The following is a 27,639-nucleotide window of genomic DNA, read 5'->3' on the forward strand; positions in this document are numbered from 1 at the left end:
TTATTGGTTATACAGGTGAAACTCGAAAAATTTGAATATCGTGCAAAGTTTAGTATTTTCAGTCTAACATATGAGAGACTCATTACATGCAAAGCAAGATATTTCAAGCCTTTATTTGTTATAATTTGGATGATTATGGCTTACAGCTTATAAAACCCCAAAGTCACAATTTTGAGGTCCCCTTTGCTCATTGGGTATGGATTAATTATCTGACTAGAGTACGACACTTTGAGCCTAGAATGTTGAACCTTTTCACAAAATTCTAATTTTAAGCTGCATTAATGCAATTCCTTTTAATTTGCATTACTGAAATAAATGGACTTTTGCATGATAGTCTAATTTTTTCAAGTTTTTCCTGTATTTTTGGATGCATATGATTTTTTTTATCACTTTTTCTTCAAAGGTGACCAAAAATTGATTATTTAGATGTACCACATGAAGGATAAACACTTTTAGATTTTAATAGTTTAGACATTGTCGGACAGTATGTTATTTTTAATTGTTTATCTTCATATATCAAATTGGGAAAAGAGAATGATTTGAATTTTTAATACGTTGAATGGGAGGTATATTTAAAAAAATATATTTTTTTTACTTTTAGTCTAGGGAACTTGAACATGCCACCATCCAATTGCTTATACCATAGACTGTTATAATTTATGGGATGAAATAATGACTGGGTTTAAAGTTATCTCTGATCCTGGTCACTCTGGGCGGCAGATGTCACCAAGGGGTTAGAAAATCAGAAGTGCAATATATTGTCACTGTATATTTGCTTTAAAAAGTTACTTAACAAAGATTTTCATATTTAAGTTTGTGCAGTTTGATAATCTAAATGAAAAGTAATATTACCTCTTATGGCATACGAAAATAATAGAGGGGGGGGGGGGGGGTCCCTGGACATATGAATATAACCCTCCCTACACAGAGCGTCTCTCAATTTACAGGATTCTGCTTATCCTTGCATTATGCTGGCAGTGCATTCAATGTGCATTTTGTAATGCTTAATTTCCCCTGTAGGGGCACTGTAGGGAAATGAAACACTTGCTGCCTGATCTCCCCACAGATGATATCATGGAACTCTGCAGGAAGACGCCCGGTGATCACCTTATCATTAGAGAAACTCTTCTAATAAAGAGGGGTTATCCAAAGCAGACAACCCCATTAAGTGCTTTTATAATACAACATGGTTTATCGGTTTATGAAAAGTACACACCACAAACCCTCTCCCAGAATTACCCACTTACTGATGTGAATACAGGGTGGAAAAAAAAGAAAAGTTTACCCAATACCAGGGTTACTGCACCAAACAAGTTTCTGAAATGGACCCTGGCGTGTAGGTGTGTCAGGGCTGGTGACTGCTGACATAGTCCGAAACTTCTGATGGATCATTTCAGACCAAGTTGATCAGTAATGGTTGTGCCTAATTGAACTGCCTCGACTTTGTCGGTAACATAAAACGTTAACTAAAGAAAATCTGTAACCTCAAAGCCAGTTGGCCAGTTTTAGGATAATTTCAATATTAGCCATAATGTCCTCTCTGTGCATTCAGCTTAGTGTTTATCCAGCTTGTTCTATTTCTGAGCTCAGCTGCAGAACAGGGGCCGTATCGGTGACATCTTCTTCTTGCATAAAAGGATCTTCGGTGATTATGTCTGAGAAGATGAGAACAGGTAATTTTAGCACACAGACTCACATTTAAAGTACAGATATTTATATGGGTGCATTAGAGGTCTCCCCAGTTCATAGCTTTCTACATTGGGGACCACGCTGTCTGTACATGTAACAAACACAATGGGGGTCATTTATCAAACTGATGTAAAGTAGAACTGGCTTAGTTGCCCATAGCAACCAATCAGATTCCACCTTTCATTTTCCAAAGGAGCTGTCAAAAATGAAAGGTGGAATCTGATTGGTTGCTGTGGGCAACTAAGCCAGTTCTACTCTACACCAGTTTGATAAATGACCCCATATATCTGTGGTCACCACTAGTGGCAGCTGGAGTATTTCCATACAAACTCCTGGGTGACTCACAGCAGAGCTATCATTCTGCAATTGTGCATGGCCTAGTAAAGAACAACAAAGGATCCTCAGAGTTAAGGGCTCATTCAGATGACCGTATCCGTTTTTCGTTCCGCAAAACACGGATACCGGCCCTGTGCGTTTCGCATTTTGTGGAATGGAACATGCAGCCCTATGATAAAAAATGTCTATGCATGTTGTATATATTTTGCAGGCCGATGAAAAGGAAGTATGGATGCCGAAAGCACACTGTGTTCTGTCCGCATATTTTGCAGCCCCATCAAAATAAATGGGTCAACATCCATTTGGCAAAATTGCAAAAATTGCACAGACATTGCAAAAAAAATTGCAAAAAAATAAAATTTGATAACAATAAAAAATTGCGCAAAATTGCACAAATATACGGTCGTCTCAATTAGCCCATAGGAAGATGAAACATTGCTTCTGCCAAAACACTTGGGGTCACATTTATTTATTTCTTAACCACTTCAGCCCCGCTAGCTGAAACCCCCTTCATGACCAGAGCACTTTTTACACTTCGGCACTACACTACTTTCACCGTTTATCGCTCGGTCATGCAACTTACCACCCAAATGAATTTTACCTCCTTTTCTTCTCACTAATGGAGCTTTCATTGGGTGGTATTTTATTGCTGCTGACATTTTTACTTTTTTTGTTATTAATCGAAATGTAACGATTTTTTTGCAAAAAAATGACATTTTTCACTTTCAGCTGTAAAATTTTGCAAAAAAAACGACATCCATATATAAATTTTTCGCTAACTTTATAGTTCTACATGTCTTTGATAAATAAAAAATGTTTGGGCAAAAAAAAAAAATGGTTTGGGTAAAAGTTATAGCGTTTACAAACTATGGTACAAAAATGTGAATTTCCGCTTTTTGAAGCAGCTCTGACTTTCTGAGCACCTGTCATGATTCCTGAGGTTATACAATGCCCAGACAGTAGAAAAACCCCACAAATGACCCCATTTCGGAAAGTAGACACCCTAAGGTATTCGCTGATGGGCATAGTGAGTTCATAGAACTTTTTATTTTTTGTCACAAGTTAGCGGAAAATGATGATGATTTTTTCTTTTTATTTTTTTCTTACAAAGTCTCATATTCCACTAACTTGCGACAAAAAATAAAAAATTCTAGGAACTCGCCGTGCCCCTCACGGAATACCTTGGGGTGTCTTCTTTCCAAAATGGGGTCACTTGTGGGGTAGTTATACTGCCCTGGCAATTTAGGGGCCCAAATGTGTGAGAAGAACTTTGCAATCGAAATGTGTAAAAAATGACCGGTGAAATCCGAAAGGTGCACTTTGGAATATGTGCCCCTTTGCCCACCTTGGCTGCAAAAAAGTGTGACACATCTGGTATCGCCGTACTCAGGAGAAGTTGGGGAATGTGTTTTGGGGTGTCATTTTACATATACCCATGCTGGGTGAGAAAAATATCTTGGTCAAATGCCAACTTTGTATAAAAAAATTGGAAAAGTTGTCTTTTGCCAAGATATTTCTCTCACCCAGCATGGGTATATGTAAAATGACACCCCAAAACACATTCCCCAACTTCTCCTGAGTACGGAGATACCACATGTGTGACACTTTTTTGCAGCCAAGGTGGGCAAAGGGGCACATATTCCAAAGTGCACCTTTCGGATTTCACCGGTCATTTTTTACACATTTCGATTGCAAAGTTCTTCTCACACATTTGGGCCCCTAAATTGCCAGGGCAGTATAACTACGCCACAAGTGACCCCATTTTGGAAAGAAGACACCCCAAGGTATTCCGTGAGGGGCACGGCGAGTTCCTAGAATTTTTTATTTTTTGTCGCAAGTTAGTGGAATATGAGACTTTGTAAGGAAAAAAGAAAAAAAAAGAAAAATCATCATTTTCCGCTAACTTGTGACAAAAAATAAAAAATTCTAGGAACTCGCCGTGCCCCTCACGGAATACCTTGGGGTGTCTTCTTTCCAAAATGGGGTCACTTGTGGCGTAGTTATACTGCCCTGGCAATTTAGGGGCCCAAATGTGTAAGAAGTACCTTGCAATCAAAATCTGTAAAAAATGGCCTGTGAAATCCGAAAGGTGCACTTTGGAATTTGTGCCCCTTTGCCCACCTTGGCTGCAAAAAAGTGTCACTCATCTGGTATCGCCGTACTCAGGAGAAGTTGGGGAATGTGTTTTAGGGTGTCATTTTACATATACCCATGCTGGGTGAGAGAAATATCTTGGCAAAAGAAAACTTTTCCCATTTTTTTTATACAAAGTTGGCATTTGACCAAGATATTTTTCTCACCCAGCATGGGTATATGTAAAATGACACCCCAAAACACATTGCCCAACTTCTCCTGAGTACGGCGATACCACATGTGTGACACTTTTTTGCAGCCTAGATGCGCAAAGGGGCCCAAATTCCTTTTAGGAGGGCATTTTTAGACATTTGGATCCCAGACTTCTTCTCACACTTTCGGGCCCCTAAAAAGCCAGGGCAGTATAAATACCCCACATGTGACCCCACTTTGGAAAGAAGACACCCCAAGGTATTCAATGAGGGGCCTGGCGAGTTCCTAGAAATTATTTTTTTTTTGCATAAGTTAGCGGATATTGATTTTTTTTGTTTTTTTCTCACAAAGTCTCACTTTCCGCTAACTTAGGACAAAAATTTCAATCTTTCATGGACTCAATATGCCCCTCACGGAATACCTTGGGGTGTCTTCTTTCCAAAATGGGGTCACATGTGGGGTATTTATACTGCCCTGGCTTTTTAGGGGCCCTAAAGCGTGAGAAGAAGTCTGGAATATAAATGTCTAAAAATGTTTACACATTTGGATTCCGTGAGGGGTATGGTGAGTTCATGTGAGATTTTATTTTTTGACACAAGTTAGTGGAATATGAGACTTAGTAAGAAAAAACAAAAACAAACAAAAAATTTCCGCTAACTTGGGCCAAAAAAATGTCTGAATGGAGCCTTACAGGGGGTGATCAATGACAGGGGGGTGATCAATGACAGGGGGGTGATCACCCATATAGACTCCCTGATCACCCCCCTGTCATTGATCACCCCCCTGGTAAGGCTCCATTCAGACGTCCGTATAATTTTTTACGGATCCATGGATCGGATCCGCAAAACACATGCGGACGTCTGAATGGAGCCTTACAGGGGGGTGATCAATGACAGGGGGGTGATCACCCATATAGACTCCCTGATCACCCCCCTGTCACTGATCACCCCCCCTGTAAGGCTCCATTCAGACGTCCGCATGATTTTTACGGATCCAAGGATACATGGATCGGATCCACAAAACACATGCGGACGTCTGAATGGAGCCTTACAGGGGGGTTATCAATGACAGGGGGTGATCAGGGTGATCACCCCCCTGTCACTGATCACCCCCCCTGTAAGGCTCCATTCAGACGTCCGCATGATTTTAACGGATACATGGATACATGGATCGGATCCACAAAACACATGCGGACGTCTGAATGGAGCCTTACAGGGGGGTGATCAATGACAGGGGGTGATCAGGGTGATCACCCCCCTGTCACTGATCACCCCCCCTGTAAGGCTCCATTCAGACGTCCGCATGATTTTTACGGATCCATGGATCGGATCCACAAAACACATGCGGACGTCTGAATGGAGCCTTACAGGGGGGTTATCAATGACGGGGTGATCAGGGTGATCACCCCCCTGTCACTGATCACCCCCCCTGTAAGGCTCCATTCAGATGTCCGCATGATTTTTACGGATACATGGATCGGATCCACAAAACACATGCGGACGTCTGAATGGAGCCTTACAGGGGGGTGATCAATGACAGGGGGTGATCAGGGTGATCACCCCCCTGTCACTGATCACCCCCCCTGTAAGGCTCCATTCAGACGTCCACATGATTTTTACGGATCCATGGATACATGGATCGGATCCACAAAACACATGCGGACGTCTGAATGGAGCCTTACAGAGGGGTTATTAATGACAGGGGGGGTGATCACCCCCTGTCATTGATAACCCCTCTGTAAGTCTCCATTCAGACGTCCGCATGATTTTTACGGATCCATGGATACATGGATCGGATCCACAAAACACATGCGGACGTCTGAATGGAGCCTTACAGGGGGGTGATCAATGACAGGGGGGTGATCAGGGAGTGTATATGGGTGATCACCCGCCTGTCATTGATCACCCCCCTGTAAGGCTCCATTCAGACGTCCGTATGCGTTTTGCGGATCCGATCCATGTATCCATGGATCCGTAAAAATCATACGGACGTCTGAACGGAGCCTGACAGGGGGGTGATCAATGACAGGGGGGTGATCAATGACAGGGGGGTGATCAATGACAGGGGGGTGATCAGGGAGTTTATATGGGGTGATTATGGGTGATCAGGGGTTCATAAAGGGTTAATAAGTGACGGGGGGGGGGGTGTAGTGTTTGGTGCGACTTTACTGACCTACCTGTGTCCTCTGGTGGTCGATCCTAACAAAAGGGACCACCAGAGGACCAGGCAGGAGGTATATTAGACGCTGTTATGAAAACAGCGTCTAATATACCTGTTAGGGGTTAAAAAATTCGGATCTCCAGCCTGCCAGCGAGCGATCGCCGCTGGCAGGCTGGAGATCCACTCGCTTACCTTCCGTTCCTGTGAGCGCGCGCGCCTGTGTGCGCGCGTTCACAGGAAATCTCGCGTCTCGCGAGATGACGCGTATATGTGTCCAGGAGGAGTAAAGCAACCACCTCCCGGACGCATATCTGCGTACAGCGGTCGGGAGGTGGTTAATAAGCCCCATATCTGGTCGTGGATCCGCCAAAATTATGTAGAAGTGCCTCTACGTAACTTCGGCGGATCCATCGCCACTTCTAAATGTAAGACAGCTTCACTTTTACAGCTGTAAAAGTCACAGATTGCGGCACAAAGGACATTTGAGCCGCAATCTGCGCCAGAAATACGCCTAATACAGGAGTAATTCTGTTTCATAATTGAACCCCCTTGATTTTTTTAGCACTCTGTACTGCATTTTCTTTCTGTGCCTCTTCCTGAAGCTGGTTCAGTAGGGGAGCTACCATTATGTCCTGGGTACAGATATTGATGACCTATCTTCAGTATCAGATTGGTGGGGGTCCGTCACCCAGCACTCCCACAGATCAGGTGTTTTGGCAGCTGCCTGTGACAGAAACTATGTAGGGTTTGGAGCCTTCTGTTTCTGCTCCATACAATGTATAGTTTCTGGCACCACAGCTGCCCAAAACCCTAAGGCCTAGTTCACACTTCAGTGTTTGGTCAGTGATTTCCATCAGTGATTTGTGAGCCAAAACCAGAAGTGGAGCCTCCATATACATTAGGTAGAAGGGAAAGATCTGCTCCTGTTGTATGTTTAGAGCTGCACCTGGTTTTGGCTCACAAATCACTGATGGAAATCACTGACCAAACACTGAAGTGTGAACGAGGCCTAACACTTCCTCTGCTCATTTTGCTACCCTGTATACGGTATTCAGTTAAAGAGGATGTCCAAGATTTTGTTTTAAAAAAAAACAGGGAGCAGGGGGTTGTATGAAATGCAGAAAAAAAACCTCACCTTTTAAATGTCCCACTACTCCTATGCCACGCTTCAATCTCTGGCCTCAGCAGTCACAAGTGCATGAAGTCCACATTACCTCTGAGGCCAATGGTTGGCTGCAACAGTCATGTGAATGATGAATGGCACATAACCGCTGCATGCACAACAGGTATCGGAGTTATTTAAACACCTATTTTGTATAGTCTTGACTCACATACACAAACCCGCAGCATGGTGGCTCAGTGGTTAGCACTGTTGCCTTGCAGTGCTGGGGTCCTGGGTTTGAATCCGACCAAGGACAACATCTGCATGGAGTTTCTATGTTTTTCCCGTGTTTGTGTGGGTTTCCCCCTGGTTCTCTGGTTTCCTCCCACACTTGAAATACAAAATGATAGGGACCTCAGACTGTGAGCCCCATTGGGGATAATGTCTGTAAAGCGCTGCAGAATATGTCAGTGCTATATTAGGCTACATTTACACAAACGTATTTTGTTTCCGTGTCCGTTCCTTTTTTTGTGGATAGGATGCAGACGCATTCATTTCAACGGGTCCGCAAATAATGCGGACAGCAGACCATGTGCTATCCACATTTGTATGTCCATTCTGTAGCCCCACAAAAAAAATAGAACATGTCCTATTCTTGTCCGTTTTGCGAACAAGGAAAGGCATTGTTACAAGGAATCCGCATTGTTTGCGGATTCGCAATTTGCGGACAGCAAAACACATACGGTCATATGAATCTAGCCTAAATGAGTATAATAAATAAAAAATAAATAAATCCCTACCGCTATGACCCCATAATCACAAGAACGGGGTCTGCACACACTCCATTTAAACTCTATGGGACTGCTGGAGATAGCTAAATGCTGTACTTGGCTGCATCTGGAAGTCCCATAGCAATGAATGCAGCATTGCACATGCTCGATTGCTGCTCTATTCACGTGAGGGGACCCAGGACTTCTGTTCTTGTAAATGGTGGGGGTCTCAGCATTTGACCACTGCCAATCTAACAGTTATCCCCTATCCAGTGGATACAGGATAACTTGTTGCTGAAATACTCCTTTAAAAAGCCTCTGTTAGCGTGATGAACTGTAATAAACCAGGCATACTCCCTGGTAGGGTTGATGATGCTAATTAAAAATATACCATTCATTAGTTTGTAGCTTGAACGGCTGCAGACAAATCATTACTTGTATTTTTATGTAAATGAGTTAGTTGGAGCACCAAGAGGCTGACTGTAGCACTAGGAGCACCACTACAGACAGGGGCAGATTGGCCATAGACCTTACAGGGAAATTTCCTGGTGGGCTGATGCCCAGGGGACCACCTGAGCCCTCCTCACGGACGGCCAGTGGAAGTTTTTGGGGATGTATTTTGTGCTGGTGGCAGTATTTTGTGATGGACTGTGGTATTTGGCTCTGTTGTGGCGGTATAATGTGCCACAATATGGTATTACTGGCGCTGCCTTCCATCAATTTGAACGCGACTACAAAACGGGGCCACTTTTAGTATTTTTTCCAGGGCCACTTTAAGTTCCCAGTCCGCCCATGACTACAGCTATGCCCCAGTGCTCAATACATTCCCCCCTCACATATGATTTATACGGCAAGTCTGTCTTCTGGCGCCTGTGCTGTGGCTCACAAACTTGGTGTCTGTGCTCTACATCTGCTGCAGCTTGCTGAGCAACGCAGATTCACAATGTGCAGGCGCCAATGACATCATTCCACCAAGAAGTGGAGGTGCCAGCGTCTTAAGAGACAGAGGGAACTTGAACCATAGAAATCAACGAGTACCCTCCAGACTCTTTATTGTGTATATGTGTAACACCCCAGAGTTGTGTTACTACAAGCCTCTACGCCACTACTATCTTCTAAGAGCCTTTACATTGTCATCTGATGTAATTTACATTATGTCTTTCCAAATATGCATATAAAACCATGTAATTCCATAGTTTTTATAATTTTATTAGGTTCACCAGCAGGTGGCAGCAATGCATTGGCCAGGTACAAGCCACAGTTTAGTATATCTGAGCTGGAATGGATTCTTCCAGCTTAGCTCCCCCTCTGTGGAGGTGTGGACTGTTCCCACATGCTGCAGCATGGGTGGAGAAGGAAGTTAGAGTCAGTGTAGCCCCACTCCCTGCTAGGGGTAGTGTGTGTGTGATGAGTTCCCCTGCATAGGGAAGACAGCAAGGATCTTGTCTCGGCTGAGACCTGATCACATCCCCAGCCTGAACAACTTCAGCCTCAGCTGGATGAAGAAGCAGAAAATGCATACAACCTCCAGAGTTCCAGGAAGAAAGCATCCCCTGAGAATCCATCTGAGTTAAGTTCAGAGATCTAGGAGAAGCCATTCCCTCCTCAGCTATTCTGTCCCCGAACAGCAGAAGTTACAGAAAAGCGCAGAAGATTAGTTCCTGCCACAGTTACAGAGCTACCAAGAAGACGACTTATACTGCAAGCTCACATTTAAAGTGCAGAAGTATTTATTCCTGCCAATCATTGCTAAAACCTGCTGGGACCAGAGAGCAAAGCTGTATACTGCTTGGATACAAGTTATCTTCAGTAAATAAATGTTTGAACTTCATCTAAAGGTCTGGACATAATTTCTGCTGCAAAATTCCTCTATCACTCCTACTATCACTACACTCAAATGTATTGCAAGTAAGCCAGGAGTCCAGCCGTACCCAGGTAGGAGACCGTTGACACAATTATTATCACCCTATAGAGACATTATAGGCCATTACACCAATCTGGCATTCCTAATCTGGGGCGTGCGTTATAACACCTTGGAAAGGGTCCTAGTGTAGTACCCTGCGCACGCTGCAATTGGTGTCACGACAAAATATAGACTATTATCCACCCGTATCCTGGCCCACTGCATAAGTGGCGTCAGTGTACCCGTTCCTGGTGACTGCATATGGCCCACAGTGTCTGCTGTAAAGCATACATGTATTCTAAATGCTCTGACAAGATGGCTGCCCTTATAATCATGTTCAGAAAAAAATAAAGGATTTGTATCACTATTTTTGATCGGTGGAGGACCAACACCTGGGACCTCCACCAATGAGGTGTTTGAGAAAGCTCTGGCGCTCGCACTAGTGCCGCAACCGTCTCAAGGTTTCCCATGTGACGTGACTTTCATCAGTCACATCATGGCCTAGGTGCAGCTCAGCCCCATTAATGTAAATGGGGTTGAGCTGCGATTCCGGGCACAGCCGCTACACAATGTACGGTGCTGTGCTTGGTAAACTTGGAGAGAAGACCACGGCACTACAGTGAGCTCCGGTGCTTTCTCAAACAGCTGATCGGTGGCGGTCAGGCGCCCACCGATCAGCTACTGATGATCTATCCAAAGGATAGGTCATTAGTATAAAATTCCTGGAAAACCCCTTTAACTGATAGAGAAATAAAGACAATGAGTTCCCTTTAAGACAGAGTTAAGGGGGTTGTCTCACTTCAGCAAATTGCATTTATCATGTACAGAAAGTTAATGCAAGCCACTTACTAATGTGTTGTTATTATCCATATTGCTTCCTTTGTTGGCTGGATTTATTTTTCCATCACATTATACACTGCTCATTTCCATGGTTATGACCACCCTGCTATCCAGCATCGGTGGTCGTGCTTGCACAATATAGGAAAAAGTGCTGGCCTCTCTGGTGGCTGGGACCATGGGAGCTCACATAGGCTGGTGCTTTTTTCTATAGTGTGCAAGCACGACCACCACTGCTGGATTGCAGGGTGGTCGTAACCATGGAAACGAGCTGTGTATAATGTGATGGAAAACTGAATCCAGCCAGCAAAGGAGACAATATGGACAATCACATTACATTAGTAAGTGCCTTGTATTAACTTTCTCTACATGATAAATGCCATTTGCTGAAGTGACACAATCCCTTTAAGCAGTTCTTCTATGCGAGGTCAAAGCAACTCCCTAAACTTCGGCTTCCTGGACCCAAGCCTTAGCTGCTTTAACACCAGAGTTTTGAGGTTTGAAATGCTGTAACATATATTAATCTAATATTAATGCACTCATCTTACCCAAAGAGAATATACTTGGTCTCCGATCATGATCCAAACTGCTGCCTAGTCTGATTAACGGTGTGGTCATCTTTGACAGGAACAGTCTCACTTTTTCTTTCCTGCTATTGTTTGTACAGTGCAGGTTCAGAATCTTCCCGTGCAAATCGCACGTTTTCTTGCTCAGACCAAACCAGTAGAAGAAATCCACAAGGACATCAAGCTTGAAAGTGTATGAAAAACTCAGGTTGTCTTCTGTCAGGACAAAGTTTTGCCTCTGAAGGTACTCTCTTACGTCATTGTAAAGGTTAAACTGGTGAGAAAGAGAAGAGACGTCAACCATGGCAGTCTTCCAAATTCTGGGTGTAGTCAAGAAGCCATATAGAAGGTGCCACATAAACTGGAAACAAACACCGTGTGCAAGATGTGTTCTGGCCACTGCGGTTTCCCTACCCCCGATCATGTCTACAGGTGGGTTTGTGTTTTTGGGTGGGAGTTCTTTTGCTAATATGATATTTTTATAGCTACATTACTATATAGTTTGAGGGTTTATGGACGCCCCCCTCTTTTTTTCGAGCATAAGATGATTTATATGTTGCTACTATTTAGGCTACATGCACACGACCGTATGTGTTTTGCGGTCCGCAAATTGCGGATCCGCAAAAAAAACTAATGACGTCCCGTATGGCATCAGTTTTTTTTGGACGGATCAGTTTTTTTTGCGGATCCATTGTAATAATGCCTATCCTTGTCCGCAAACTAGAAAAAAATAGGACACGCACTATTTTTTTTGCAGAGCAACGGAACGGACATACTGATGCAGACAGCACACGGTGTGCTGTCCGCGTTTTTTGCAGACCCATTGAAATGAATAGGTCCGCATCCTATCCGCAAAAAAAAAAACGGATCGGACACGGAAACAAAATGCGGTCGTGTGCATGAGGCCTTAGGAGTATGATTACATTCAACTCCTTAGGATATAGGAGAATATAGCTCCCTTCCCCCCTCCATATTTGACATGTTTGACATCTTTTTCGGGTGTATTGGAATCAGTGGTCAGTGATTCGGTACAGCCACACTACAGTGTCTTTGATGTTTTGTCCCATGGTTTATTATTACATTATAATCATGTATTTTTGATTATTCATTGTGCGCCTTTGTGAGCAATTTCGATAGGCTTGGGTAACATAAACTGTAGCCTGACTCTTCACTATACCCCTTCTTTAGGGGGAAAAGAAAATCACGCATACAGCAGTGGTCTGTACAGTAATCATTGCAAAAAGTGTCATTCTGAAAATAGATCCAGGCCGCTGAATTTCAAAATTTATGATAAGATTTTTTTAAATTGTTTTGAAGTGTGAAAAAATTCTTATCATGCAAATCAATGCCAGTACTGCACCAGTAAGCGCTGCTGGAAGATGTGACATTAGTTACTTGTAATGTGAACTTTCATACATTATTACTAGCACCACATACTGAAGATCCTAAACTTTGTAAACTTGCAAGACTTTGGCAGTCATTCACTAACCAGAAATATGCCTATATTAGGCGTATTTCTAGCGCAGATTGCGGCACAAAGGTCCTTACCATTTTCTACCCCTGGTTTAGGCATAGAAAATTGTATAAATGTAAGACAGTACAGAAGTTGTCTTACATTTAGTAGCGGCGGTTGATCTGCCGAAGTCATGTAGAGGCCGGCGCTTATTGACATTGGTGTCTAAAACGCCAATTTTAATAAATTACCCTCTTTGTGTTTAGTTATATAGCTTCATTTGAAGAATTTGAAGTCAAAGTAACAATGACATTCTTTCTAAGGAACTTTACTAAGGAAATGATTCAATGTATCCATGTAAAGGATTAAAACATACAGAGCTGCCTATAATTATTCATACCCCAGGCAAATTTTGACTTAAAGTTACTTTTATTCAACCAGCAAGTTTTGACGGTAAATGACATAGGTGTCTCCCAAAAGATAATAAGACAATGTACAAGAGGCATTATTGTGGGAAAAAAACATTTCTCAGCTTTTATTTACATTTGAGCAAAAAGTGTCCAGTCCAAAATTATTCATACCCTTCTCAATAATCAATAGAAAAGCCTTTATTGGCTATTACAGCAATCAAACGCTTCCTAGAATTGCAGACCAGCTTTTTGCAGGTCTCCACAGGTATTTTTGCCCATTCATCTTCAGCAATGAGCTCCAAATCTTTCAGGTTGGAGGATCTTCTTGCCATCACCCTGATCTTTAGCTCCCTCCACCGATTCTCAATTGGATTTAAGTTTGGACTCTGGCTGGGCCACTCCAAAACGTTAATGTTGTTGTCTGCTAACCATTTCTTCACCACTTTTGCTGTGTGTTTTGGGTCATTGTCATGCTGAAATGTCCACTGGTGCCCAAGGCCAAGTTTCTCTGCAGACTGCCTGATGTTGTCGTTGAGGATCCTCATGTATTGCTCTTTTTTCATGGTGCCGTTTACTGTGATTAGGTTTCCTGGTCCATTGGCTGAAAAACACCCCCAAAGCATTAGGTTCCCACCACCATGTTTGACAGTGGGGATGGTGTTCTTTGGGTTGAAGGCTTCTCCTTTTTTACGCCAAATGAAGGAAACATCATTGTGACCAAACAATTCAATTTTTGTTTCATCTGACCATAACACAGAAGACCAGGAGTCTTCTTCTTTGTCCAGATGAGCTTTTGCAAAGGCCAAGTGAGCTTTTGTGTGCCTTATCTGGAGAAGTGGAACCCAGCAGTGTGCAGTGTCCGTTGGATTGTCTGCCTTGAGATATTGCCACCAGCAGAGCCCAGATTCACCAGGATGGCCTTGGTGGTTATCCTTGGATTCTTTTTCACTTCTCTAACTATCCTCCTGGCCAGCACAGGTGTCACTTTTGGCTTCCGACCACGTCCTCTGAGATTTTCCACAGTGCGGAACATCTTGTATTTTTTGCTTGAATGTAAATAAAAGCTGAGACATGTTTTTTTTCCCACAATAATGCCTCTTGTACATCGTCTTATTATTTTTTGGGAGACACCTATGTCAATTCCCGTCACAAAATTACTTGCTGGTTGAATAAAAGTAACTTTAAGTCAGAATTTGCCAGGGGTATGAATAATCATGGGCAGCACTATATCTAATAGAATGTATTGCATGAACGGGATGTATTTATTATCTTCCAACTTAATTCTATTGCCTTCTTTAACTCAGTTACCAAGGTCAGTGCAAATTATTGGAATAGAATTGCAAATTCACCTGTAGTTGATAATTTTCTCCCATAACGGAGGATATAACATCGTTCATTCCAGCTTCCAGCCTGGTTCTGATCTGTGGATGTCGTGTATTTACAATGACGGCAAATGTTTTAGCTGCAAGAAGTAAGATATTTCAGGCAGATCTATTACTTGCTGTAAAGTGCAAATAAAATTCACTGCATGCTTCATTATAAATCTCTATCATCTGGATAAAGGGTGGTCTTCTCAAAGAGGTGGTTGAGTGGTTTCACTTTCCAGAATCTAGCTAGACAGTTTGCCAAAATGGTAGAAGGTAAGTACAAAGGGGCTAGAGAAGTCGGACCTGTTCTGAAATCTTGATCAGAAAGACTGAAGATAAGTCGTGTGAGACTTCTTGGCAGGTCATGACCCTGAAAGTCCACCATTTACTTGGTCTGAAGAACATGGACTAACAAACTTAGGACTGTTTTCCTAGTGGTCATTATAAACCAAAAAGAACAGATCTACGCTACATTCACACAAACAAATTTTGTTTCCGTGTCCGTTCCGTTTCTTTTGCAGATAGGATGCGAACCTATTCATTTGAAAAGGTCCGCAAAAAATGCGGACAGCACACTGTGTGCTATCCATATGTCCGTTCTGTAGCCCCGCAAAAAAGATTGAATTTGTCCTATTTTTGTCCATTTTGCTGACAAGCATAGGCATTGCTACAATGGATTGGCCCAAAAAACGGATGCCATATGGAACATAATCAGTTTTTTTTTGCGGACCGCAAAACACATACTGTCGTGTGAGTGTGGCTCTAAGGACAAGGTGGAAGGGAAACATTCCCAAACTTTCCTTGTAGGACTGTCATCCCTTGTAGCAAGGTCTATCACTGTTTGACAGTGCAACTGCTCTTTGTAAATGTGTTGTGCTAAATGTTCTTCACTTTTGTGCAATACTAATGCACTCCCTGAAAGCAGGACCTGTTTTTTTTTTCTGTTTCATGAAATTTCTAAAGAAAGGTACATCTTGTGTAACTGGTGTTTGGGTCTGGTTTTACTCTACGATATGACCTTTTCTCTAGAATAACAAGTCTACATGAAGTCAAAGATTCATTGATCAATTAAAAAAGCTTAAGCTCCAGTATTGTTTTCAAGCCCTGAGTCACCTGAGATGTTTTAAGAACCAGAGTAAACTCCATAACGTATCATCATACCTGAGGTAGAGGTGCTGTTGACTTTTTTGGCATTTGTTATAAATAACATGGGTTTTGCCAACAATGTTTCTCTGTAATCCTTATAATCTGCATGACTGCGTAGAGTGACTTTTCTGAAAAGATAAAAGAAAAATATCAGCTATTGTAAAAGAAAAAAAAGAAAATAAATATATATACAGTCATGTGAAAAAATTAGGACACCCTTTGAAAGCATGTGGTTTTTTGTAACATTTTTAATAAAAGGTTATTTCATCTCCGTTTTAACAATACAGAGAGATTAAAGTAATCCAACTAAACAAAGAAAACTGAAGAAAAGTCTTTTCAAGATCTTCTGTAAATGTCATTCTACAAAAATGCCTATTCTAACTGAGGAAAAAGATAGGACACCCTCACATGTATTCCCTCATAAATTGGCTCAGATCTCACACAGGTATATCACACCAGGTGCACATAATTAGTAGATCGTTACTCTGCATGTTGAATGAGGCTTGCCCTATTTAAACCTCAGACATTTAGTTTGGTGTGCTCCTGACTGTTGAAGTGAGAGTGAGCACCATGGTGAGAGCAAAAGAGCTGTCAGAGGACTTCAGAAAAAAGATTGTAGCAGCCTATGAGTCTGGGAAGGGATTTAAAAAGATCTCAAAAGATTTTGAAATCAGCCATTCCACTGTCCGGAAGATAGTCTACAAGTGGAGGGCTTTCAAAACAACTGCCAACATGCCCAGGACTGGTCGCCCCAGCAAGTTCACCCCAAGAGCAGACCACAAGATGCTAAAAGAGGTCTCCAAAAACCCTAAAGTGTCATCTCGAGAACTACAGCAGGCTCTGGCTACTGTTGATGTAGAAGTACATGCCTCTACAATCAGAAAGAGACTGTACAAGTTTAACTTGCATGGGAAGTGTGCAAGGAGGAAACCTTTGCTTTCCAAGAGAAACATCGAGGCCAGACTGACATTTGCCAGAGATAAAGTTGACAAAGACCAGGACTTCTGGAATAATGTTCTTTGGACAGATGAGTCCAAAATTGAATTATTTGGACACAACAGCAGAGGACATGTTTGGCGTAAACCAAACACAGCATTCCAAGAAAAGAACCTCATACCAACTGTGAAGCATGGAGGTGGAAGTGTCATGGTTTGAGGCTGCTTTGCTGCAGCAGGACCTGGTCAGCTCACCATCATAGAATCCACGATGAATTCTACTGTGTATCAGAAGGTGCTTGAAGAACATGTGAGACCATCAGTTAGAAAATTAAAGCTGAAGCGGAACTGGACCATGCAACATGACAATGACCCAAAACATACTAGTAAATCAACCAAAGATTGGCTGAAAAAGAAGAAATGGAGAGTCCTGGAATGGCCAAGTCAAAGTCCAGATTTGAATCCCATTGAGATGCTGTGGGGTGACTTGAAAAGGGCTGTACGTGCAAGAAACCCCTCAAACATCTCACAGCTGAAAAAGTTCTGCATTGAGGAGTGGGGTAAAATTTCCTCAGACCGATGTCGAAGACTGGTAGATGGCTACAAGAACCGTCTCACTGCAGTTATTTCAGCCAAAGGAGGTAACACTCGCTATTAGGGGCAAGGGTGTCCTATCTTTTTCCTCAGTTAGAATAGGCATTTTTGTAGAATGACATTTACAGAAGATCTTGAAAAGACTTTTCTTCAGTTTTCTTTGTTTAGTCGGATTACTTTAATCTCTCTGTATTGTTGAAACGGAGATGAAATAACCTTTTATTAAAAATGTTACAAAAAACCACATGCTTTCAAAGGGTGTCCTTATTTTTTCACATGACTGTATATATATATATATATATATATATATATATATATCCTAAATAAATGTATTGAAGAGATCTGTCTAGAAGAGTAAAGGTGAATTCAGACAAACCAATAATTGTCCAGATTATCGGGAACGACCATTCCTGTGAATGCCCGTTCCCAATAATCTGGCGGTCTAAATGTGCTGCCGAAAATGCTCATTCATCGGGTGATCCTGTTGTTTGTACAGGCACCCCCGATCATCGTTTCTGGGCAGCAGATTGTGCTCTCTTAACAGCGATGTATTGCCCAGAATAGCGATCAGCTAAACAGCAACAGCAATCCCTCGTCCTCAAACTGTGAAGGAGAACACTGCATGTATATACAGCAATCTCCTTCACTGAGCGAGCAGCCGACTGTCGGGAAGAAACGACTCCTTCCCGACAATCGGCCACTCCATCGGCTCGTCTACACCCGCCTTTAGGTGCCATCCAAGGGTAAGCAATCATTTTACTAATCATTAATGACATCCCAAAAAACTAGTCTGGGTTGTTATAACATGTACATCTTCCCAATTCCTAATTTCTCTGTCATTTGGCCTGTTTAGTATGGGGAAGGGAGAGCTTTATTATGTATTTCCATTATGGAACCAGTGTGCGGCCAGTGGTGTAATATGGACCAGGGCCCAGTTCTGCTATTATGACCATTAGCAAGGAAGAGAGTTTGGAAAACTGGAAAGTTTCAATTATTTATGTGTTCTTTTTATTCATTTCTTAAAAGAATCTGTCACCAATTTTATAGTGCCCTATCTACACTGGCGACAGGGAACCTGACTCATGCTGGGTCACATTCTACAATTGACTCGCTATTGAGCAGTTACAGCACAATATAAGGCATGAGATTGAGAGTCCTCATATTCGTGAGCTCCCAGCTCTTCCTGCCACTGATTCACAACTCTCTTCCCATAGCGGCATGGGGACAGGATGAATCAGGAGCTCATTAATATGAGGACTCACAAGCTTGAGGACTGTATTGAGCGGACTTCAGCACTCGGCTCATGCTGGAGCTGCTTAATACAGATTTAAGCAAAATTACTGCGTCAGGTCAAGGAAGTGACCAAATGTTATCTTGAAGGGAGGTCTCCAAATTGGTGCATTCAGCTGACTTTTATCTGATAGGTGTCTATGGGCATCATTAAGCTGGTTATACACTTAAAGGGGTTAGCCAGGAAATTATAATGATGACCTATCCTCAGGATAGGTCATCATTATCACATTGGCACGGGGTCCCTTGACTCCTGTCCTGCCTGATGAGGAGGCCTCCCCTAGAAGTGTATTGAGAGAGCTGCCTCTCCTTTGATTTCTGCCTCAAGCAGTCAGGGAACACAGTACATAATAAGATAATGGATATAGCCAAATATTCACCAAGGGTCTTAAATCAACAAGTTTTTCCAGAAATCTTCCAATCTTATTACCAGACACAAAATAGGAGGTAAAACACATAAATAAAGAACAATTGTACTAACTAATAACTACTAACTTTGTAAAGAGTTATAAAGTTTGCCGCCAGGAAGCTAGGATAATGAATTTCAAACTATTTTCTTCACTCACTCATCTGCTTATCTGGAGGACTTTCTTCCCTTTCTATGGGCAGGCAGTAGCTCATCAAGCAACTACTGTATGTCCCCAAAGATGCATTACAATTAGCTTTTGTTATCCCCTACCTCAACTGCATAAAAACCAGTCCCTTACATATAGCCCTGGAGATACATGGTATGTAATGCCCCACAGTTTCCTTACCCACTGTCTTAACAAAGGTATAACTATATTTGTCTATGGAATTTAGAAGTAGACATGAATGAAAGGTGCCTGGGTTGCTTTACCTGCCTCACTATGAGATGAACACTCTAGCACTAAGGTGAGGGGAAATGAGCAGGGGAGCTACTGAGCATGCTAGTCCACCTCTGAATGCAAGAACAGGTGGGACAGAATGATAAACAGCAGAGGTCGCTACCAGAGAAGAAAATATAATGTACATAAAAAATAACAATATTTGTATTGTATGTGTAACACTGTGCCTGGTAAATTACTGGAGGGGGTGCTGAGATGGGTGAGGTAAAAACAATTCAGAAAGCTGGGATGTTTCAACAAAGTGTAGTTTGCTGAGGCACCTTGTTCAAATTTTTTGGAATATCAGATAGATGTTGGTAGTTGGACTTGCCATTTCCTCCCCACTCCAGTACACCACTTTCACCTAGCAGGAGGCAAACCCAAGTGCAGCTGCTGGGCTCATTAACGGGATAAATACGGGGCTGAAATGCTCATTCAGTGTCAGTGCCTGAAAGCTGTAAGGCGCGGGTGCGTTGCGGGAACATTGTAATGCGTTTTGCACTCGCGTGAGAAAAATCGGCATGTTTGATACCGAAACCCAAACTTCTTCACAGTGACGGACCATGTAAAGACCGGAGTGACGTCACCACAGGTCATTTTCCTGCACACAGCAAATAAGAAGACAGAAGAGAAGCCGGGCTGCGCGATCAAGTGGATTAAGGTGAGTTAATTTATTATTATTTTTTTTAACCCCTCCAGCGCTATTGTACTATGCATTCTGTGGAGATCGGGTCTCCATCCCGATCGTCTCCTAGCAACCGTGCGTGAAAATTGCACCGCATCCGCACTTGCTTGCGAATGCTTGCGATTTTCACGGAGCCCCATTCACTTCTATGGGGCCTGCGTTGCGTGAAAAACGCACAAAATAGAGCTTGCTGCGATTTTCACGCAACGCACAAGTGATGCGAGAAAATCACCGCTCATGTGAACAGCCCCATAGAAATGAATGGGTCGGGATTCAGTGCGGGTGCAATGCGTTCAACTCACGCATCGCATCCGCGCGGAAATCTCGCCTGTGTGAAAGGGGCCTAAGACCTGCTTGTTGAGCCATGCCTGAACTAACACTGATGCTGAGAGATAGGTGAGAAAACCTTATGTATAGTTAGCGCACAGACGGACAGGTATTTTTTATTTTTTTTTGTTTCTGTTATGGTTTATTGTTCACGTGGGTTCAACTAAATAAATGTTGGGATGTAACTGCTTGGAAGAGAAACGATATTTGGACTTTTAACTTGTTGGAGCCTGTGGATCTGTCTTCGCCAACCCCATCCCCAAACCCAGATAGTGACAAATATATTTCACAATAATACTTCATTTGAAATATACTATTCATTGCACAGTAATATGTTTCATGGGATAACTCTTTAATAAATAATCAGAACATAAAGTAAATGAGAAATTTTAGTAAGATTTTTTGTCAAGAAAAAATAATAATAATTTCTCAAGGAGGTACAGACTTGGAAAATTCCCTAAATCACTGTTGGATCCTTTCTATGTGTCATTATTAGTCATTTCTACTGAGCTCACATCCTTTCTGCCTTCTGCTTCCTAGATGTGATTGACTGACTTTGGAGTATTTTGTCCACTCCTGTCTTTATTTGTCAAATTGAAGCCAAATATGATGTCTGTAGTGCCCGACTGCCAAAAAATAATGGACAGGACATTAAAAGCAAATAGGCGCATTCCAAAACTGTTACTAACGCTTGGTTTTTACTAACACAGGCTAAAATTTAATTTAAATATCTACAAATGTTCATTTAATATACAAGATGTTTATTTTTCATTTTTTTACTATAAACTACCACAAAACCAGAGATCTGTTTTTATTAAATAGTTCTCTTGGATGGCTCACAATTGGCATGTTATATGGGCTGATCCCTGACTGCCGGAGAAGGAATGACATCAGCCCTGGTTGTGCCAGTAATTTCTGATACATTTCCATTTAGTTTCCCACAGCATCACATCTTTAAAAGGAACAGTGGAATTAATGATTTGTTTAATTGGAAATCCAATAGAGTTATTTTTTTAAATTGCCAAAGATACGTGCAAAGTCATCTCATGCAAAAACACCGCATCTATATGTGCTTTCCAAATCTATGGTCATCAATAGTGTTGAGCAAAGCGAGCTTCACATAATAGATCCGAAGTCGCTTCGTTCAAAACTTCGTTTGACTGCTGTACAGAGACTAATTTCCGTACAGCATTCAAACAAAGTTTTGAACAAAGCAAATGGCAAATGTAAGGGCTCCGGTGAGGCAAATTTGTTATTCCCGAAGTCTCGTGGGACTTCAGTGAATGACGTCGGGATTAGATTTTTAAACTTTAAAACCATTTTCAAACATGGATCTGTAATGAGGAAGGGGTGTAGAACGCCCCGAAACGCGTCTGGTGACTGGAAGAAGCGCCCACCTAATCCACTGGATTCTGATAGAATACATTGCATGGCCATGCGATAAGGAATCTTACTAATACTCCACTAGGACACAGGAGCTGAATACAGGTTCCAACAATTGCCTACCATCCATACCAGCCAAATTCTATGTTCCCGCGATACCGTGACGTCAGCGGCTCGAGATCTGTGACGTGAGACGCCGAAGCGGCCGGCACACTTGCTGCTCGTGGCAGGACGGCCCAGCGGAGAACAGTCTGGTAAAACCTTGGAATAAGGTAGGAACCTGAATTGGGCACATATTATCTATAGCCCTATGCGGACATACTGAAATAACTGTGGAGAGACTGCCTGATTGAGAGACATCTCTATACACGTGGACACTTTAATCCGGAGCCACACGAATTTGTATCGGGACACTACATTTGCGGTCTGCGGTTTCATTGCCACCTTATAATCCTAGTTGGTGGCAAGTGTGAATTGTGATTGATTATTACACAAGGTTTGCGCAACTATCACCCGCCAGTGTGATTTTATGTTGGTACCACCTATCATTTTATGTGATTTTATTATATTCGAGTGTTGTTATGAATTATTAAATACTATTTATTCCCCATGGTCCAGATAGTGTGAGTGCTCACTCCTTTCTCTTTTTTGTCATATTGTTTATCAATTTTTGGGTTCGGGCACCCAAGTTGTGAGTTTGCAGCACCCGCCCGTAATTACCTGAGTGTGAGCCAACCACCAAATTACTTTATTTCATGGATCTGTAATCGTCGGTACCATAGCCGACTTTGGGACCATGTTTTAAATTATTTCAAACTTTAAAAATCAATGGCTGAAGTTAATCACCAAAGTTTCACGAGACTTCGGAAATAACTCACTTTGCCTCTCTGGAGCCCATACATTTTTCTGTTGTACGAAGACCCGTCTCCATACAGCATTAAAACAAATGTTTGAGCGAATCAACTTCGGATCTAGGATACAAAGCTTGATTCGCTCAACACTAGTCATCAATATTGAGTTGATGCTCCATAGTATAGTGGCTGTGCTTGGTATTACAGCCCAGACCCATTCCCTTCAATCGGACTGAACAGCACATAGGCCATGAGGCCAATGAACTTCAAACAGTTGATCATCGGGGGTGGTGGGAGTCGGACCCCCATGTATCCTGAGGATAAGTCATCAATATTTTACTGACAGAAAACCCCTTTAAACATTTTCCTAATAATGTAAAGATATGCAATAAAGAAGAGGTGATATAGCATGCCAGATTTGCCATTTACACCACTTTATAGGTGTAACTAAAATCCAATGTCTAAGAACAGAAATACATTGTGAAGCATATCCTTTATAAATCGTTATTATACTCCAAGCCACAACCTATTATATCTTTTATAGGCTTTCACATCTGCGTTTGTACTGGATCCGTCATGGTTCAGCAAAAACGCCTGTGCTTCGTGATAATACAACCGGCTGCATCTGTTATGAACGGATCAAGTTGTATTATCTCTAAAATAGCCATGACAGATCCGTCTCTAAAACCATTGTAAGTCTATGGGCGCCGAATCCGTTTTCTTTTGTGTCCGAGAAAATGGATCCGGCACCATTGACTTACATTGTGTTTTATGCCGGATCCCTCTTGCTCTGCATCCCACGATGCACTCGAAAAAAGCTGCTTGCGGTGTTTTTCTGTCTGGCATGGCACTCCATTCAGTTCAGTTTGGTCCCCATGGATAATGAATGGGGACAAAACTAAAGCGTTTTCCTCCGTTATTGAGATCCTATGACGGATCTCAATACTGGAAAGGAAAAACACTGATGTGAAAGTAGTCTTAGCCCAGTGCATGTATTTTTATATATTTTTGCAATAACATCAGCAGTGATTCAGAGTAAGGCCAGTGTCAGAGGCATAGCTTGAGGGTCCTGGGTACTAATTCTCTATAACAGGGCCCTAACATATCTTATTGTGTAGCAATGGGGGCTCTGGGCCCCTTCAGGCATCGGGCCCTGGTGCCTTTGTTACTTCTGCACCCCTTATACCTAGTCCTTGTCCAGATTCACACAGGGCAGTACAATGCAGGTTACTTTTCTTGTTCAACCAACTCCATGGTCCTAAGGCCTCTTTCACACGGGCGAGATTTCCGTGCTGGTGCAATGCGTGAGGTGAACGCGACGCACCCGCATCTTATCCGGCCCAAAACCATGACGCCCGTGTAAAAGAGGCCCAAAGGGCAGAAAAGTATTAAGGGAAGACAGACTAGATTCACAGGTATACATATTTGCTTTAGGCAAGGATACAGGACTGAATAGAAAGTCCTGCGTCAGACACTGTGAACAGAGCCCTGAGGCGAATTCAGACGTGACAGGTTGGTTGCAGAAATGTTTGTGACTGAATATTCGTAAATGGGGCTGTTTCTGCAGCATGTGCAGGGATATTTACAGACCCCATAGAGTTGAATGAAACAGTTGTGGAAATGCCGGGAATCCCAGCATGATTGCTGGGTAGCGGTCAGATCTCTGCCGGACCCCATTATGGCGGGCATTCTGGTAACATCCGGCAATGTCAGGTCTGGAGAAATCAAGCAGGCTACCCTCTGCCGGAAGAGCCTGCCGCAGAGCTGTGCCGTCAATGTGAAAATAGCCTTATGTGAGAGGAAAAGACTGGAGTGATCTGTTCTATTTATGAGATCAGTTCTAAGTACTGTTACCTCTGCCTACAGAAATCCCTACAGAAGTCCCCACAAGGTCTAATATTTTTATATATTTTATTTTTTATGTGCAAGGAAACACAGAAGCATAGAGCAATGATGGCAGAAAAAGACTGCATTGTCCAACTAGTCTGCTCTTATATGGCTTCCTTTTTATTTTTCTCTAAGGATATATGCTGATCCCATGCATGTGTACAGTATATACACTTACTGATGATTTTCCAACCACATCTGCTACCCCTAACTAATTTCCTGATTGTGCTCCCTTGTTCTCCTGTTCAATTTCTCGTTAAAAACACTTTCATTCTGAACCTTACATTTTATCGTAAAGTAGTTTGTCCAGGATTTGTATATTGATGGCAATCAGTATCTAATCGGCAGGAGTTCAGCGGTATCAGAGTTGCTCCGGCACTGGAACTACACAGCTCCATCCATTGTGCAGTGGACGGAGCGTGTAACTGCGCACTGCTTCCATTCGCTTCAATGGTCAGCGTTGCAGTGACCAGCTCCCTCCATTGCACAATAGACGGAGCTTGTAGTTGCGGCGCTGACTTCCAGCACTAGAGCTGCTCTGAAACAGCTGATCACCATGGGTGTGGATTGTCCAAACCGCTGATCATATATCGATGACCAATCCAAAGGATAAGCCATTAATATTTAAATCCTGAAATACCCCTTTGAGACCCTCCACCATTTTTGTAGACCATCTTTGCACCCGCTCTACTTTACCAATGTCTTTTGGTAGGTGAGGTCTCCACAACTGTACACACTCCTGTGGTCTCACGATTAGCATTCTCATTTTTGACCAAAGGTGCACAACCTGGGGACACATTCTCGATACCACTCTGTGCAGCCCTCAACCATTTGGTAACAGACGTGTATATCTATGTATTGTGGATGCTCACATGTATCTTTCATGTATTCTCCCATAAGATGGGAGTCCTGGAAGTGTAACTAGACATTTCTGATATATACTGTATGTTCAATATGCCATAAATACAATATTTCAGTTGGTAATACCCCTTTGAGTTTTATTTTCGGCCCTTGGAATTGGTTCAGTCTGACAGTGTGGCCCCCCAACCAGAAAAGGTTGTGCACCCCTGCTTTATACAGTGGGATCACAATCTCCCTCTTGCTATACCTCTAGCTGTACAGCCCAGTATCTTACTTATAGTAACATATGGAGTCATTTATGATGCTGAAATACACCGAAATTAGGTGTATTTCAGGCGCAGATTCCGGCGCAGTGGTACTTATGCCGTCAGGCCCATCTCATTTACAATTTTCTACGCCTCTTTCAGGCATAGAACATGGTCTTACCTAAGATCAGCTATTGTTTTGTTTACATTTAGAACTGGCGGAGGATCCGCCGAAGTTAGGAACAGGCTGGTACCTCTTCATAACTCTGGCGGATCCACCGCCAGTTTAGGGGTTTATTAATACTGCGTCTAAAATGCCGGTCTTAATAAAAGTGCCCCATAGTTTGTAGGTCTGAAAAAAGACATGCATCCTTCCAGTTCCACATGTTATCCTCTAAAGTTTATCCAAAGGAAGGCAAAAAACCCTTATGAGGCAGAAGCCAATTTTGCTTATTTTAGGGGGAAAAAGTTTATTCCTGGCCCCAGCTAGGCAATCAGAATACCTGGATCAACAACCCTTCTCTAAATCTAGTAACTATAGCCTGTAATATTTTTCACTCTTTCTACACTCCAGAAATACACCCAGTCCCCTCTTGAATTCCTTTATTGTACGCACCATCACCACCTCCTCAGACAGAGAGTTCCTTAGTCTCACTGCTCTTACCGTAAAGAATCCTCTTCTATGTTTGTGTACAAACCTTCTTTCCTCCAGACGCAGAGGATGTCCCCTCGTCACAGTCCTGGGGATAAATAGATGATGGGAGAGATCTCTGTACTGACCCCTGATATATTTATACATAGTTATTAGATCTCCCCTCAGTCGTCTTTTTTCCCTAATTTTGATAATCTTTCTGGGTCCTGTAGGCCACCCATTCCAGTTATTATTTTAGTTGCCCTCCTCAGAACCCTCTCCAGCTCTGTTATGTCTGTCTTGTGCACTTTCCTTCTGCCTGTCCTCAGAACCTCTAGGTCCTTTACTTTCGAAGCCCTGACAAACATGGAACTGCCAATACGATACTCAGACGGGGATATTATATTTTACATGTCAAAACATGGATACATGCAAAGAAGACAACAATGTGTTTAGTAGAGAGTGTCTATGACAGCAAACTCACCTCTGGATATAATTATGAATCTTGCATTGACAACCATCAATGAGGGCAGAGCCGTCACTAAACAGGTTGAAGCCTCCTGTGCCGTTATTAGAGGTCAGCATGTCATCCTCCAGGGTCAGGTAGTTGGATTGCAGATCTATGAGCAGTTTCAGGGGTAGCAGAGCTATCTCACAGTTGGCAGTGGTGGCTGTGGACAGGATGTCTGAGCCCACCGATGAGAAGCTCAATATGGAATTGTTGCTGCTAAGTCGCTCCAGATGGGACTTGTTTGTTTCTTCCCCTGTAGCCATTGTGTTGCCTCCAAAAAGTCACAATGTAAAGTTCTGCAGCAAACCTTCTCTTGGTGTGGATGATGCAAAACTGCCTGCTCCCTCCAGCACTGATTTCTTCCTAAGAGCTCAGAGTCAGGGTGGGACAGTAAGCCCTTCCTTCTGGGAGGTCCATACAGTGCTGGCTCCAGGCCTGACTAACGTGTTGTGCTCACTTCTCACAACAGGTGTTCTGCAAGGAGGAAGAACTGCAACAAAAATTCTCAGGGAGCGATCACCTAAAGAAAACAGGACTTAAAATTGTAGATAAACAGGAAAGTCTAGTAA

General features: G+C 42.6%; 1 protein-coding gene across 1 annotated transcript; it reads right to left on the bottom strand.

The window, feature by feature from the left end:
• Positions 1-297: 297 nt before the first annotated feature.
• MEDAG (mesenteric estrogen dependent adipogenesis) lies at positions 298-27,438 on the bottom strand. The gene is made up of 5 exons (XM_044287155.1): positions 27,044-27,438; positions 16,041-16,153; positions 14,862-14,974; positions 11,632-11,923; positions 298-1,655 (listed from the first exon to the last, which is right to left on the bottom strand). Exons 1-5 carry the CDS (start codon positions 27,331-27,333, stop codon positions 1,561-1,563), a joined length of 903 nt encoding a protein of 300 aa, XP_044143090.1. The 5' UTR covers positions 27,334-27,438; the 3' UTR covers positions 298-1,560.
• Between the last annotated feature and the right edge of the window lie 201 nt (positions 27,439-27,639).

This window comes from Bufo gargarizans, chromosome 3 (genome assembly GCF_014858855.1).
Source record: "Bufo gargarizans isolate SCDJY-AF-19 chromosome 3, ASM1485885v1, whole genome shotgun sequence".
Classification (NCBI taxonomy): Eukaryota; Metazoa; Chordata; class Amphibia; order Anura; family Bufonidae; genus Bufo; species Bufo gargarizans.